The 14565-nt window shown below is 52.1% G+C and overlaps 3 protein-coding genes across 3 annotated transcripts; 1 reads left to right on the top strand and 2 right to left on the bottom strand.

Annotated features, from left to right (window-relative positions):
• Positions 1 to 352: 352 nt before the first annotated feature.
• Positions 353 to 2555, bottom strand: BKA67DRAFT_383879 (kinase-like domain-containing protein). The gene is made up of 4 exons (XM_046096568.1): positions 2453 to 2555; positions 989 to 2396; positions 603 to 937; positions 353 to 541 (listed from the first exon to the last, which is right to left on the bottom strand). The coding sequence occupies exons 2-4, from the start codon at positions 2319 to 2321 to the stop codon at positions 440 to 442; spliced, it is 1770 nt and encodes a 589-aa protein (XP_045953831.1). The 5' UTR covers positions 2322 to 2396; positions 2453 to 2555; the 3' UTR covers positions 353 to 439.
• A 56-nt stretch (positions 2556 to 2611) lies between these two features.
• On the bottom strand, positions 2612 to 3283 carry BKA67DRAFT_577135 (uncharacterized protein). The gene has a single exon (XM_046103614.1). It carries the CDS (start codon positions 3038 to 3040, stop codon positions 2735 to 2737), a length of 306 nt encoding a protein of 101 aa, XP_045953830.1. The 5' UTR covers positions 3041 to 3283; the 3' UTR covers positions 2612 to 2734.
• Positions 3284 to 9326: 6043 nt separating this feature from the next.
• Positions 9327 to 13186, top strand: BKA67DRAFT_662120 (uncharacterized protein; the record flags this gene model as incomplete). Its single annotated transcript, XM_046107941.1, has 2 exons — positions 9327 to 12165; positions 12219 to 13186. 2 exons carry the CDS (start codon positions 9327 to 9329, stop codon positions 13184 to 13186), a joined length of 3807 nt encoding a protein of 1268 aa, XP_045953829.1.
• Positions 13187 to 14565: the final 1379 nt, after the last annotated feature.

Here is a 14565-nt window from a genome sequence, read left to right as displayed (position 1 = left end):
ATTATCGATCAAGTGCCAACGCCAACATGAAAGTTGTCCCTCAAGTGCAGCCCAGCGCCGTCCGCAAGCTGCTCGTCGAACAATGCCATGGCATCATGTGGTCATGCTTGACCCACACTATCACCCCCCGCAAAGCTGTTTGAAAACATTCCGACGAAATTCTCGTCTGATGGTAGTATTTCTCTTCAATGATAACTGAAGAGCCCAATTGGCCTTCACTGAAGCGTATTCGTCTCCTCGTAGCCCCCAAGGCGCCCCCCATCATGGCGCATAATACAGGACGTGCAACTCTACCAAGGGTTGTGTCGCCCTCAAAAGAGCATGTCGTCTTCTATTGTTGAATCCAAAGTGGGGAGATGTTCAAAACGTAAGAAAGAAATCGCAAGCCGCTATGATAATAGGTATTCAGACACATGCTTTCTCATGATCATGAAGGAGTTCATTGGCCCTTACGAGCCTTCTCTTGCTGGCGTGCTTCTCTTGCAGCGCGGACAAGGGGCGACAATGATGCCAGGTCGACACAGGAATTCATGAAGTTGTGCTATGGGCGTGTTAGCCACGGTGCTGTAATAGAGTACAACGGTGAAAGGGAATGTACGTACTCGCAATAGGTCATGGGCACTAGCTCTCTTCTCTGGATCTACCTTGAGGGCGAAATAGAGGAAGTCCTTGAAGACTGGAGACAAATTCTGCTCCTCTTTGATCTGAGGCGTACCGTTGGTAGCGATGAGCCACAGAGCTCTGAGAGGAGACTCTGTCAAATACGGGGGTTCGCCCTCAATCATTTCGATGGCCATGATACCGAGAGACCAGATGTCGACTTTCCGGCCGTACTCTTTCCTGGTCACAACTTCGGGAGCCATCCAGTAGGGTGTGCCAACCATTGTGGTACGCTTGTTGTGCGCCTCGTTAATCTGGGCACAGAAACCAAAGTCGGCTAGCAATTGTTAGGCCAGGCCCTGCACGGTCAAAGGGGAGGTATACTCACTCAGCTTGATGTTACCGTCTAGAGACAGCAGGATGTTGTCCGACTTGATGTCTCGATGGATGACGCCCTTGGAGTGCAGATGCTGTAGGCCTTTGAGCGTTTCCCGGCATACCGACGCGATTTGACCTTCCGTCATGATGTTGTAAGTGACGACGTCGGTAAGACTACCGCCCTCCATGTATTCCATAATGACCCAAAGCTCGCCGGTTGAGAGATAACTGTCAATGAAATTGACAATGTTTGGGTGGACACTGTCCTTCATGACAAGGATCTCGTTGATAATGAGGTCCTTCTTAGGTTGCTGTTCGAGGTTCATCTGCTTGATAGCTACCAAACGGTTGGATCCTCGCTCGTGTCCGGTGTACACGCCGCCCGAAGCACCCTGCCCAATCTTGGTGAACCCACGATAGATCTCACGGGGGTCACCATCTGAACAGATGCGCTTGAGAGCGGCGGTGACATCGATGGTGGCGCTTTGTCGTTGGCGGTGACGTGGTCGCGCCTGGGGAGCGGGCCCGATGCCGGGAGGTTGCCTGGGACCTCCACCGTTGGCGCTAGCTTCCGGAGGTCGGCCGTATTGGTTCTGCGTATTTGATGGCACAGGTTGAGCCTGAGGTTGTCTTTGGCTGGCAGAACGACTCAGCTGGCCTTTCATCGCAGCCTGTGCTTGCGCCATGGCTTGTTGCTGCTGCTGCTCCATTAATTGTTGTTGGTACGCCTGCTGGACGACAGGCGAGGGCTGGCTACCACCGGGCGTGTAGGGTGCGCTTCCATTGGCACGCGAATTCGACCTCGATCTTGTTCGGTGCTCCTCGGGAAGCATAGGGACGGGTTCCTTGGGAGGAGCATAGGCAACTGCAGGCAGATCGTCGCCGCTGTGGGCCATACCAATTCCCGAGTCCTTGGCAGGGTAGTGCTGTTGCTGTTGTTGCTGGTGCGATTGCTGGTACTGGTGCTGCTGAGGGGGGGCAGCAGACCTCGAGGGTAGAACTGTCGGGGGCTTCGGTGCCGGGCGGCTGGGCATGAGGTTGGCGTCCTTGTGCGTCGGTCTACCGGATGATGGTCCAATGCTAACGCCGGGGACGGGAGGCGGCGCTCGGGGGTTCTCGAAGGTGCCTTCATTATTCACTATTGGAAACCTGGGACTTGCTGGTGGACTGAGCATAGGTGACATACCGGCATAGTTTGAGTTTGGGGCGTAGACGCCAGGCGACGCTCCTCCTGATGGGGTGCGCAGTTCTGGGGCTTTAGCATCGTGGAACTTTTCAAAGACTTGGTCCTCATGCGGCTTCTCTGTGGTCTCTTTATAGAAAGTCACGATATTTGCAATCATCTGGGGGTTTTCCCTTTGCGCATTCTCGGGGATGCCGCTCTCGTTGATGAGTCGTTGCCATTCTTTGGGCAGGCCCTGTCGCTACATAAGCACGGTGCCATGGGGGTAAGGAAGCAGTGCGAGGAGAGCACGGTAGGACGCAAGGTTGTAGTAGAGTGTTACAAAAAAATGTGAGAGGAGATTTGTGGTATTGTGCAACGCCGAATGGGAAAGTTGACAGAAACAGAGGCGAAGCAAGGCAAGACAAGACAAGACAAGACGAGACAATGCAATGCAAGGCAAGGCAAGGCAAGGCAGGGTAATGCAATGTAAATGAAGGCAGTGGTGGGGCAGAGGACGTCTGTCTTGCTGTAATGCGGATGGATGGCCACAGACAGACCAAAGACAGACGCACACCAGACCGTGTGATGGTCTCACTGGACATCTAACGTAATGCGGGGGGACGAGACAAGAACGAAAGCTTGAACAAAGGAAATCAAACAACATACTGTGAACTGGCCGGTCGAGCTATCGTAACCGACATGCGTAACGTGAACAGGATTCTCTGGCGCCGATATGATGGGTTTCTTCGGCGACCCCACCAGCGTGCTCATCAATCCCGAAAAGCCAGACTTTTTCCTCAAGACACCAGCCCTCGGCTCCTTTGTCTCATCTGAATATCTCTTGGGCCCGTTGAGTTGGCTCTGCGCACCCTGCTGGGCCTTTTCCGAGAGCGACATGACGGCCGGTGAGTCACGAGTGAAGCTGGCCGACTGGCGCAGGTTGGGATTGGGACTGGTTTGGGCGTGGGCAAGCGGGGGAGGCGCTGGTCGCCGGTTCGAGAAATGAGCCTGGTAGGCGTGCGTCTTTGTGGCTTCGAAATGATTCAGGATGGAAGTGCCGTCGAAAGGTGCGCCGACCAGTTCATCTGAGGTCTTGGAGTTGAGATGTCGATGTCCACCACGGACCTGCGCCTGTGCTTGTGCTTGTGCTTGTGCCTGACCTTGTCCCTGGTGCGGATCAGACAAGCGGTGGTCTCGCGTCGTTTTTGCAATTGCAGAATCTCTAGGATAACCGCCCGCATAAGTCTCGCCGGGGCCTGCTATGGGCGACGACGAAGATGGGAAGTAACGAGATGCGGGCTGGTGACTGGGCGAAAAGGTAGATGGGAGGAATTCACCCGTCGCAAGAATCGGCGATGGCTGATTGCTGCCACTGGACTTGTTGGTGGTGGTGGGGAGGTGCCGGGGCGACGAATTGGTTGATGCGGATGCAGAGGCAGACGCAGAGGCAGAGGCAGAGGCAGACGCGCCGAGGGATTGAGTGGGTGTCGTTCTCGTTCGCTGCAGCGGAGCGCTTGGTGCTCGCTTCAGACTCGTGGAGCTCCGTTTGCTGTGCAGCGAGCTTGACTGCTGGTACTGATGCTGGAGCTGCTGCTGACCCAGACCAAGACCCAGACCCTGGCTCTGGCTCGGGCTCTGTATCCGACTCTGGCTATGACCATACGTCAGGCCGTCGCCGTTATTACTATTGAAGCTGTTGTATGACTGGAGCTTCGCAGGTGGCTTTTTGGTGAGTCGGCGACGCTGTGACGTGCCGTTGGAGCTAGATGCGTCCATAGTGGTCACTATGCTAAAGTAGACGGCACCGCCTTAGCAAAATGCAATGCCAGTGTCAATGCTAATACCAGTGCCAGTGCCGGTGCTTAATGCTAAGGCTTGCTTCTGCCGGGCTTTGGCACTAAGAGTAGGGGGGCAGGGTCTACTTAATACTTACTCAAGGCACTGTACCTTGAGTAGGTACGGAGTATGTAAGGTAAGGTAAGCAAAGCAAAGCAAAGCAAGCAATAATTGCGAATGCGCTCGCTGCTTTGCTGCTTTCGGGCTTGCGTCAACGGGTTGGATTGGGCTGTGTTGGGGGCGTGCTGCTGCTGCTGCTGCTTCTGCTTCTGCTTCTGCTGCCCGTCGCCCCTTGGCCACCATGCACCAACTACTGCTGCCACTGATGCTGGAGGGGGAAAGTGTACTTTTGCCTTACTGTAAACTGTACTCCGTGTCAGATCAGATCCGCTCGTTGCAGCCGATATAGACTCTGGACCATCAAAGTGTGCTGGCACGAGGATTATGGTCCGGTTCAACCAAGAGAGAGAGAAAAGTAACCAACCTTGACAGCTACCAGAACCCCGTGTCGGACGAGTTCCAAGGAAAAAAGCACCCAACCAAGGTCCAAGGAGGGGTATGAACAATATCAATCGCCCGGGGGTCTGTGACCTGGGAAAGAAAAAAATCGGAATCAATCGACAGACTACAAAGTATGTAATAACAACAGCGCCTCTGCTTTCCGAGTCTGCACCTCCGAAATCAATTGGATGCAAAGAAATCTTAGTTGGCCCTGCCTTTTTGAAACTTCCAATGCAGATCGTTGATGTGATGGGTATCCGATGCTGGCTCCAATCTCTTTAATTAGCAAACTCGTACTGCGTAATGTAGTTCATGCTCAATCAAGACTGCCGGGGTCCGTCTTAAAGTGATTGGCGATTCACTAGGTTAGGTTGGTTGAGAGAACAAGTCAAGATAGGTACATTGGCAAAAGACCAGACATTGGCATTGGCATGGGCTTCGACATTCAAGAAATCTGCAGCGGCCATTCGTGATTCCGCGAGCTTTAGAGATGGCGCATATTCGTGGGAATGGATTGGCCTTGCGTAACCTGTGCAACAGTGTCGAAAGGATAGCAGATGAGACACCCGTCGCAGACTCCGGGACCCACGATGCGGCCAGTGGCTGCTATCTCCCGGAGGTGGTTGTCGCACTCTTCGCACTGCTAACCCACGGAGACTGAGGGCCTAGACCTTACAACTTTGGCAAGATCGACAAAAGGACCCTTCCCTGACACGCCCGGTGCCGCGTTTAGCTGGGCGAGTTAGTTGAGTTGGCAGGTTAGGTGACTTGAACGTCAGTAGCTGCAACGGCCGGCGCGGGTGGTTAGCGGCGAGTATAATTTTTTTTAATGGAATTGTCTCTTTTGGCTTTTCGAGCTTGGTCAATGTTGTATTTGGTCTTGGTCTGGCTCATGGCTAGTTTGTCGCTCTGCCACTCTATGTTTGAACCTAGACTAGGGCTTTATCAATCATAATATTGATAAAGTCTATGATATTATGTTCATTTGTTGCTATCATACATCTCCTTCCCCATGAATCCTCATTTCTTGGCGGGCGGGTCTTTTAGTCGTCGCTGGGAACCATCCCGGAAGATGAGGACTTCGTATCTAATTTTGACCAGTCCATAAAGACTTTGGAGAATACCAAGTACTTGTGCTTAGTTAGGGAGGGAACTAGTTATCTTGTTGTTCCAAACCTCCATCTACCAGGATGCAGGGGCAGCGAGCCGAATCAGTCTACTGCAACTACGAACAGAAACCGAATGCTGGTGACGGCTTCTGACAATGACGTCCTGTCACCGGTAATGAGGTCTTAGCCTTTGAGGTGGGGGGCTGCTCAGACGCTTCCCAAGCAGAGCTTGATTGTAGCTTGTTTCGCCAACCAACGTGCGCTTTGAGGACCACAATTAAGGCAGATTCGGGTATAATAAGCGCATTCGATTTGGGAGACTCCCTTGATTAACATTCAGGTGCATCAATTCCTCTCAAGACGAATAGTGAATCGTGGACATGTCCACGATAATGCGAGTGGGCGATCTTGACCATGCAAGAGCGGCGGACGGCCTAACGGCCCAGCCCGGCTTGTACAGTTGGTGGTACGACCTCGTTGCTTCCTTCAGTTGGGCAATGATTGACACTATGTGTAGGACCTATGTTCCGATCCCCTTTGCCAAGGTAGAACTCGAGAGCGAGGCTCTTCAGACACCTTCTCAACTGCAAAGTGTACGATGAGGAATACCTATGAAAGTACGGGTCACAAGCACAGAAGCCGTCAGCTATAAATTCTCAGGTCATATCCCGTTTTGTGGTCGAGGATACCTCGTCGATCCGATTGTCAACTTCTTTTCGTGCGCTCTATCTGAGCACAAAACCCTGACGCTACCCAAGGCTGAGTATTCATACTTGCTGGTTTATTGGACCCTGAAGAGCCCAAGCTCGACCCTGGACAAACCACCAATCGAGCTTGTGCCGTCAAAGTTTTTCCCGGTTTTGTTATTTCAGGGTCCCTGGGACAACATGACATATCCACTCGGGTCTCTCTCCACAAACTGCTGACGTCGTCAGGTATGTTTTACTTGCGAAAGAATTCCTTCTTAGGCACTTGGCAATCGAATTACCCGCACGACAACTCTCCCAAGCACGTGTAGATGATGCATCAGTAGCTTCATTCAACTCAACTTCTGGCATTTGTTCAACTATCTCGTGGACAAGCACGGATATAATGACATGCATCCACAGGCGGGAACTATTTCCAGAGCCCCGCCCTGGGTCATGCAATTTGAGCGGATATGGACCCTTTGAAATCCTATGTCCGTGGGCAGTTGGCACGCAAACACCATTTGTGCGATCACAAACTCTCCCAACGCCCTGCAGAGCCACGTCTCTTGACCGCAGCACGGGAAGCTTAGCAACCACGAGTGGGTCGGAGTCAAAATGAGCAGAGTATTTCTGTGCAGATACCTTGCATGGTTTACTAAAGTCCCCCTACAAACTTTAACAATGCAATGATTGCCCACTAGTACTAGGAGGCAGATCTTCCGTCCAGCCGGATTTGGTTCTAAAATCATAAAACCGCCGCCAAACATCCATGACACCCAGGAGAGAGCATCCCGTACGAAGTGGCTAGGGTTGAATAAGCATTCAAAACAACGTCCATTCCTCGAATTTGATAGCCCGTATATTCAGGCCTAACATGGCGGTATATGATATTCTTCTTGAAAACATTTTCATTTTGTTGTACCGCGATGTGATAGATATTCCACCGTGTAGAGCTTGTACTCTAGCACCAGAAGCTATCGTACTCAATAAATACTTCAGTTGTTCCAAGCCTCAAGGGAAGAAACTAATCGGGCATGAATTGGCGCATGACAGAGCACAGAACCAGATAATTATTCAACGATTATTGATCTAGAAGCAGACAACTGTACGCTCTGTTAGTTAACAACTACAATACAAATACGACATGGTCCTAGAAGATTATAGCAACTAATAACAAATCGGCAATGTTCACTCTCGTCCCGTGCTGCTCCTTACTCTAGGTTAAAGTAGATGAGGCGGCAAAAGCCAACTTTGGAGGGACAAAACATGGGATTTCGTAAGACTAGCTGAACAAACTAGCATGATGATTTCGGCGCGTTGATAAATGTGTTGTTTGCAGGCTGGTATTTCTAGGCCAAGGATAGCAGATGGGCGGAGAAGGCGGGCTCGTGGGTTCAAAATGGATAAGTGTTCACAGGATAAGATCAAGCGCCAACAACCGCCGACTAATCGTAGCAGGCAGTGTTCTTTCTGTATTGCTATGTATACAAGTACGAACGGGCCGGAAATCGAATGCAGTCTCACGACGGTTACGGCAGGCAGTTGAGGGATCCTCGTCCACCATTGACACAAACCGGTTGCTGCCATTTGTCCCAATGGACGGTCTAGGCACCTCCCAAGGATGACAAACTCTGGTACAAGGAAGATTGTATGCCTTGAATGCATCTCCTAAAACTAAAACCACTACCACAGAGAAAGACCCGTGCAAACAAACGAGAGGTCGACTGTTGGTCTCCTCAGGTAATCATTGGACGGGTCTGGCAATGGCACGTTCATGTGATATGGAGAAGGGCAGCACTCCAGCCGGGCAATGCATAGTCGCCAGTAGGTTAGATCGCCTAAGTAGAGCTTGGACCAAGCCTACCTGTTCGGCAACGCTACTGTAAGCAAGTTAATCCGTCCTTGTCCTGTCTTACAATGTACAGAAAGAGCCAGTCGATTCTAGACTTGAGAGTAAACTCCCAGGACATTTCGGGCCAAGGGTCCCCCCGTAAGAGCACCTTTGAGGTTAGTCGTTGTCATGATTGTGGTCGTGGTCGTGGTGATGGTTGATTAAGGAGCAATTGACTGATTTCTGGGGGGGGGCATCGTGAGAAACTTCCACGTCGCCCCTTAATTGTCATTCGTCACAACAAACGATTATTTTGCTTGTGAATGTGATTAGCTCGCCTGAAACCACAACAGAACCGACTTGTACTACAAGTTATTTGTCAATTCCTCCTCCAGCGCACCATGTGCTGAGCCTCTGCTCTGGTAATTTGTCTCCCTTTACCCATCTTAATCCTCTATCCATCCCCACAATCACCACGTGCTATCGACCAGCCCGGCCTCGAACCAGCCTCAATCAACAGAGATACTTTCTCTCTTCTGCTACCGTGGAAATTCCCTTTTCCGTTTCTTTTTTCTCCCCCCAAAAAAGAAGGACTCGTCCCAAAGAGTTAGAACCAGTCGGGAGTGGCACAGAGCACTGATTCTATACAGCAGCAAGTAAGTTGGCTTTCTTTACTACATCGAGTTACCGTGCGGATGGGGGAGCTCCTGTGCAAGATCACGTTCCAATGGTGCAATCATCAACGTTGGAGCTCTGAGAAGGTTTTGGGGACCGTCGATTGGTTTCATTTCAATATCTGTCCTATCCTCAGATGCCAATGCCAATGCCAATGCCAATGCCAATGCCTCTTTTCCTTTGCCCTTTTATTTGTCTTTTCCCTTTTCCACGTCTCACTTTATTCTTTTGCTCGCTCTGGTTGTAGTTGCTTCTAGGCATCGGCATCTACCTTCTACCCACCTGCCTTTACCTATAAGCTTCGCCGCCATTTGATCTAATTGGTCAACTGCCAGCACCGAAACCAAACATCAGCTCCGCCATTCAATTAATTCTATTTCTACTTCTGTTTCTGACAACCCAACTCACAGGTCAAACCTATCGACTCCACCTCGATCCCCGACCCGCATTCCTACTCCTATTCATATTTCTATTCCTCTTTCCTCCGACCTTCTCGGTCGCTCTCGTCTGCATATCCTCTTACGGTATACACTCTTGGTATAATGGCTACCACCTCTGAGACCAGCTCCGCCGCCGAGCGTCTCCTGCAGCAGCATGCTGAGAACCATCATGTTACTGTTGAAGACGCTCCCGATGAGGACCTGCCTCGTAAGCCTGCTGCTTCCGCCTCCGCTCCCGCTGTGAGCTTGGAAGACGATTTCCCTGCCCTCGGCGCCGGTGCCAATGGCAACAAGGGCAAAAGCAAGGAGGCAGCTGCCCCTGCAATCTGGATGGCCAAGCTCAACACTGGAGCTGCCAACACCCCCAACGGCACCTCAAGAGCTTCTACGCCCGCTTCCAACGCCGGCCTCGCGACTCCTCCTCCCGCTGCCTCTGGCCCCCAGAGCTTGAACCTGCCTGGCCGTCACAACGAGTCCGTCATCCTCGATCCCAGCTCTATTCTGCCACGCAACCAGCTCAAGCGGCCCATCCCCGATCTCGTCAAGGACATCAACCGCAAGAGCCGTGCCAACCTCGCCTTCTCATACCAGGGCAACCGCCTGAAGATCGATGCCACCGGCCCCCAGGACCACGCCCAGCAGGCTATCCGTGATCTCGTCAACCAGATCGGAATCAAGCACACTATCAAGGTGCCTATTCCCCGTTCCGTGAGAGCTCACCTCATTGGAAAGGGCGGCGCAACTATCAAGGCCATCCAGGAGAAGTCCGGCGCCAAGGTCCAGTTGCCCAAGACCGACGACAACCAAGCTGCCGCCGAGGACGACGAGGATGCCCTCATCGACGTCATTGTCGAGGGCAACACTGTCTCTGCAGCCGTCGCTCGCGAGCTAATCAGGAAGATCGCCGGAGATCACTCCTCCAACTTGACCTCCAAGCTCAAGACCGTCCCTGCCGAGATCTACCCCTTTATTGCCGGCCCCAACAACAGCCGCCTTGCTCAGCTCGAGAAGGAGCACGGCGCACAGATTCGCGTTCCTCCTCATCAACCCTGGTCTCACCCGATTCCCAAGTCTCAGAATGGCGAGCGCCAATGGTTTTCCGCCCCTCGCGACGAGAACTGGATCCAGCTTGCCGGCGAACGTCCCGGTGTCGCTGCCGCAAGAGCTGCCATTGAGCGTCATGCTCAGGAGCTGCAGAACCAGCTGGTCATCAACCAGGAGCAGATCCCCTTCAGCAGGCACCAGTTTATTATCGGTGACAACGGCATGCCGGTTGATGAGTTTTTCAACGAGACCAACTGTGTTATCATTCTGCCCAGTGACCCCAGTCAGGACACTGTGACCATCATTGGCACCGAGGAAGATGTTGCCCGCGGTGTCGACAAGGCCCAGGAACTGTCCATGTTCCTGAACCAGACTTCCATCGACGTGTCGAGGTCCCACAAGCACGCCAACAACGGTGCTCCATCGTACATGAGGGACGTTGCGCGATACCTCCGACAAAGGAAGGAGATCGAGCGGCTGGAGAAGCTTCATCAGGTCCACATCAGCACTCCCGTATCCGATGGTAGGGGTCTTCCCTGGGACCTCTTTGGCCGTGACGGCAAGAACATCCTGAAGGCTCAGAAGGAGGTAAACTCTATCGTCGGAGGCCATCCTCCCTCTCGATTTGCCACCATCCCCATCGATCCCTTCTTCCACGCTTACCTCAGAAGCGATATCAAGCCCCAAGTCCAGAATGACTTTGGCGTCCAAGTGGTTGTGCCCGACGCTGCTGAGGCCCAGCTTCCTGTTCTTCTCGTCTTCGAAGGCGAGAGTGCTGCACAGCCGAGCTACGAGGTCCCCCAAGTCGCCCCGAACACGCAAGAGCTGAAGGCGTTCCAACAAGGCTTGGAGGATGCCCGTAAGCACATTCTTGACCTTATCAACAAGCAAGAAGAGATCAAGACCGAGACTCTCGAGGTACCCGTCAAGTTTCACGAGAAACTCCGCAAGTTCATCAAGAGAGAACAAGATGCCACGACTCGCAAGGCAGGCGAGATCCCTGTTCGTGTCAGCGTCAAGGGCACGACAATCACGATGCGTGGTACTGCATCCGCTGTCGACTCGCTCGCTGCCAAGGCCAACGACTTTGTAGAGCAGGAGAAGGAAGACGAGAAGGAACGCGGCTTCATCCTGAAGTTCGACTTTCCCCAGAAACATGCCAACCACCTCATTGGCAAGAGCGGTAGCCACATTAATGAGCTTCGGGAGAAGTTCGACGTGGACATCCAAGTGCAAAACGGCGAAGTGGAACTAAAGGGTCCCAAGGCCAAGGCTGAGAGGGCGAGGGCGCACATCAACTCTCTCGCAAAGAGTTGGGCAGATGAAACCACCCACACCTTGAAGATCGAACCCAAGTACCATCGCGAGCTCATCGGCTCTGGAGGCAGTCAGATCACTCGTCTCCAGGACAGATACAAGGTTCACATCAATTTCCCCCGCACCGCACGCGCTGGCAAGGATGACGACTCTGCCGCCGACGCCGCTAGTGATGCTGGCAAGCCGAAACGGCAACAAGGTGCTGACGAGGTTGTCATCAGGGGTCCCAAGAAGGGAGCTGATGAGGCTCGTGATGAGATCTTCTCGCTGTACTCGTATCTGAAGGATAATTCCTTTACTGCCACAATCACTGTCCAGCAGAAGCAGCTTCCTTCTTTGATTGGTGCTCAAGGTTCAGCTATGGATGAGCTCCGTCAGAAGACCGGTGCCAAGGTTGATATTCCCAATGAGCGTAACGAGTCTCAGGATGCTTTGGTCGAAGTCACAATCAAGGGTACAAAGTCTCAGGTTGCTGAGGCCAAGAAGATCATCGAAGAGAAGAAGGCGGTCTTTGAGGATAGTGTGACCAAGACTGTTGAGGTCGACAAGAAGTGGCACAAGGTCCTGATTGGCCCTGGTGGTAAGTGTCGCATTTTCTCCCGGTTTTTGTACAGTCATTGACCATTGATACAGGTTCCACGCTTCGCGACATCATCACCAAGGCTGGTGGCCCCGATGACCGACGACTCCAAAACCGTTACATCCAGTTCCCCAAGGCAGATGCTGATGGTAACGCCATCAAAGTCGAAGGTCGCAAGGACGTGGTTGACAAAATCATTGCCTCCATCGAGGGCATGGTGTCGGAACGCGCCAGTCAAGTCAGCGAGACCGTCGATGTGCCCATCGAAAAGCACCGTTCCATGATCGGGCGTGGTGGTGATGCGAAGCGCAAGCTGGAGTCCGAGTTTTCCGTTTCCATCGACATCCCCCGCCAAGGTGCTGGCCAGACCGGCGTGAAAATTACTGGAAAGCCGGACGCTGTTGCCAAGGCTAAGGAGCATATCCAGTCTTCCTTCAAGGAGGAGCCAACCGAGACTGTGCAGGTGCCACGCAAGTATCACAACGCCATCTCTAACAACGGCCAGTTCTTCCGCAGACTACGCAATGACTTCAAGGTCACAGTGGACCATGCTGGTCAGGCCCCCCCTACCAAGACGAAGTCTGCCAACGCTCGTGTAAGCACTGGCGCTACACCTCTCATTACGGATGACCCGGAGGAGGTCGCGGATGCCCACTCGTGGAACTTGGTCGAGAGCACGTCAAATGAGGAAGGAGATATTCCTTGGGTTCTGAAGGGAACTGCAGAGAATGTCGAGCGTGCCAAGGAGGCCATTAACAAGGCATTGGAACAGGCGAAGAAACCGTCTACCACTGGTTATTTGGTCCTTGCCGACCCTTCGACCTACCGTTACGTGATTGGCCAGGGTGGTTCCAAGGTCAACGCAATCCGCAAACAGAGCGGCTCCCAGATTCAGGTCCCCAAGGACCAGGCTTCCGACGAGGCTATCGAGATTACTGGCACCAAGGAAGGGTGCGAGAAGGCCAAGGACCTGATCTTGGAGGCTGTTCGTGAAGGCGTGGCTTCGCGTAGCCGCGACTAGGAATCACGCATAACCGACAGTCCGTACTCAAGCCAACGCATCAGCTCGTGGGCCGATGATGTGAATCCGTGGTGAAATCACTTCTACCTCAACTCTGGAGGTCATGTATTACTGCTAGGTTCTCAAACAAAACAAAACAAACGGTCAAGGAAAAGCGCTGACATTTGGCGCAAACTATATCCTTGAGGTGTATAGCAAGCAGTCCTATATAAGATGGCTATGATATTGAAGAGCAAAACTATGATGATTATCTCACTCTTTGAAACCAAAACAGTGAATCTACCATGTCATTACTATATGAGTTAACACCTTGCTGAAGAAAGTTGGTACCGCCGCTATGCACCAACGTTATCAATGCTAGTGTAGTGAGTGAGGAAATTCGCCGTTATAAACCAATTGACTTTCTAGCATAATCAACTGCATAGTCACCAATCTGCTGGAAGACTCATTCTCCTACTCAGCGCGCATAATACACAAATAGACATGGTGCTTTTGTGATTTATTTACTCTTGTGGTTGCTTCTATTAGTTTCGTGTAGGCAGTGAACTACCATCATAAACCATTGCCACCATCGCTTCTGCGTCTTGACGACGATCCATTTCTGGATATATGAATATATATTGTCATCAGATGCAGCCGCCATACACCTTGGTTAAAGTGTTGGTGATGGGTGAAGTGTGTGGTCTTGGGAAAGAATTTTGAAGATTCTGTCGTCTCGCTCTTGGTTTGTATTTTTGAACTCTATAGCTGTAACTTTTCAACAATGAACTCTACTTGTGCTACCTCAAATGTTCTCACCGTCACTGCACGGCCCAGGTATGGACTTGAGTTGATTGTTTGGACGACCTCATCGTCAACCAGACTCCCATTCTCAGTACTCGCTGTACGGCACCCTCGCATAACATACATTCGTAGACATTTGCCATTTAGGTACCTCGGCAGCTGGGGGCTGTCACGAAACCGACCCTCAAGGCTGAGTGGAGGACGGCAAATTGCCTCTCCTGTGCGCAAAACGTCTACGCACCATTCATACGGCATGGCTGTGGTACATTGATCATGCTTGTCAGATCTATTGGGCGCGCTGACGACGTACCAAACTCCTGTACGGCAGGGAACAAATCTACCAACGGAACCCGGGAACACAGTCCGTTCGTGGTGATGTCGATGTTTTGTCGACTCCGCCATAAATAAAACCTTCTCGCTTGTTCAGTCGAAGAAGTGGCCGTGAGACCCTTGCCGAGGAATTTCCTACTGTCTCAAGCCCTTTGCCCGCCCCCAATCTCATGCAGTCTTGACTGGGGTTTATCCATATGTGGCAATCCCCGAGCTGTCCACGCCTGTTTCGATGCCTAACACTGGGCAGGGCCATTCTTTAGCAT

The sequence above is a fragment of the Truncatella angustata genome (assembly GCF_020726525.1).
Source record: "Truncatella angustata strain MPI-SDFR-AT-0073 chromosome Unknown BKA67scaffold_8, whole genome shotgun sequence".
Lineage (NCBI taxonomy): Eukaryota > Fungi > Ascomycota > Sordariomycetes > Amphisphaeriales > Sporocadaceae > Truncatella > Truncatella angustata.
Note: the sequence above shows the minus strand (reverse complement) of the source record. Positions and strands in the feature narration are given on the sequence as shown.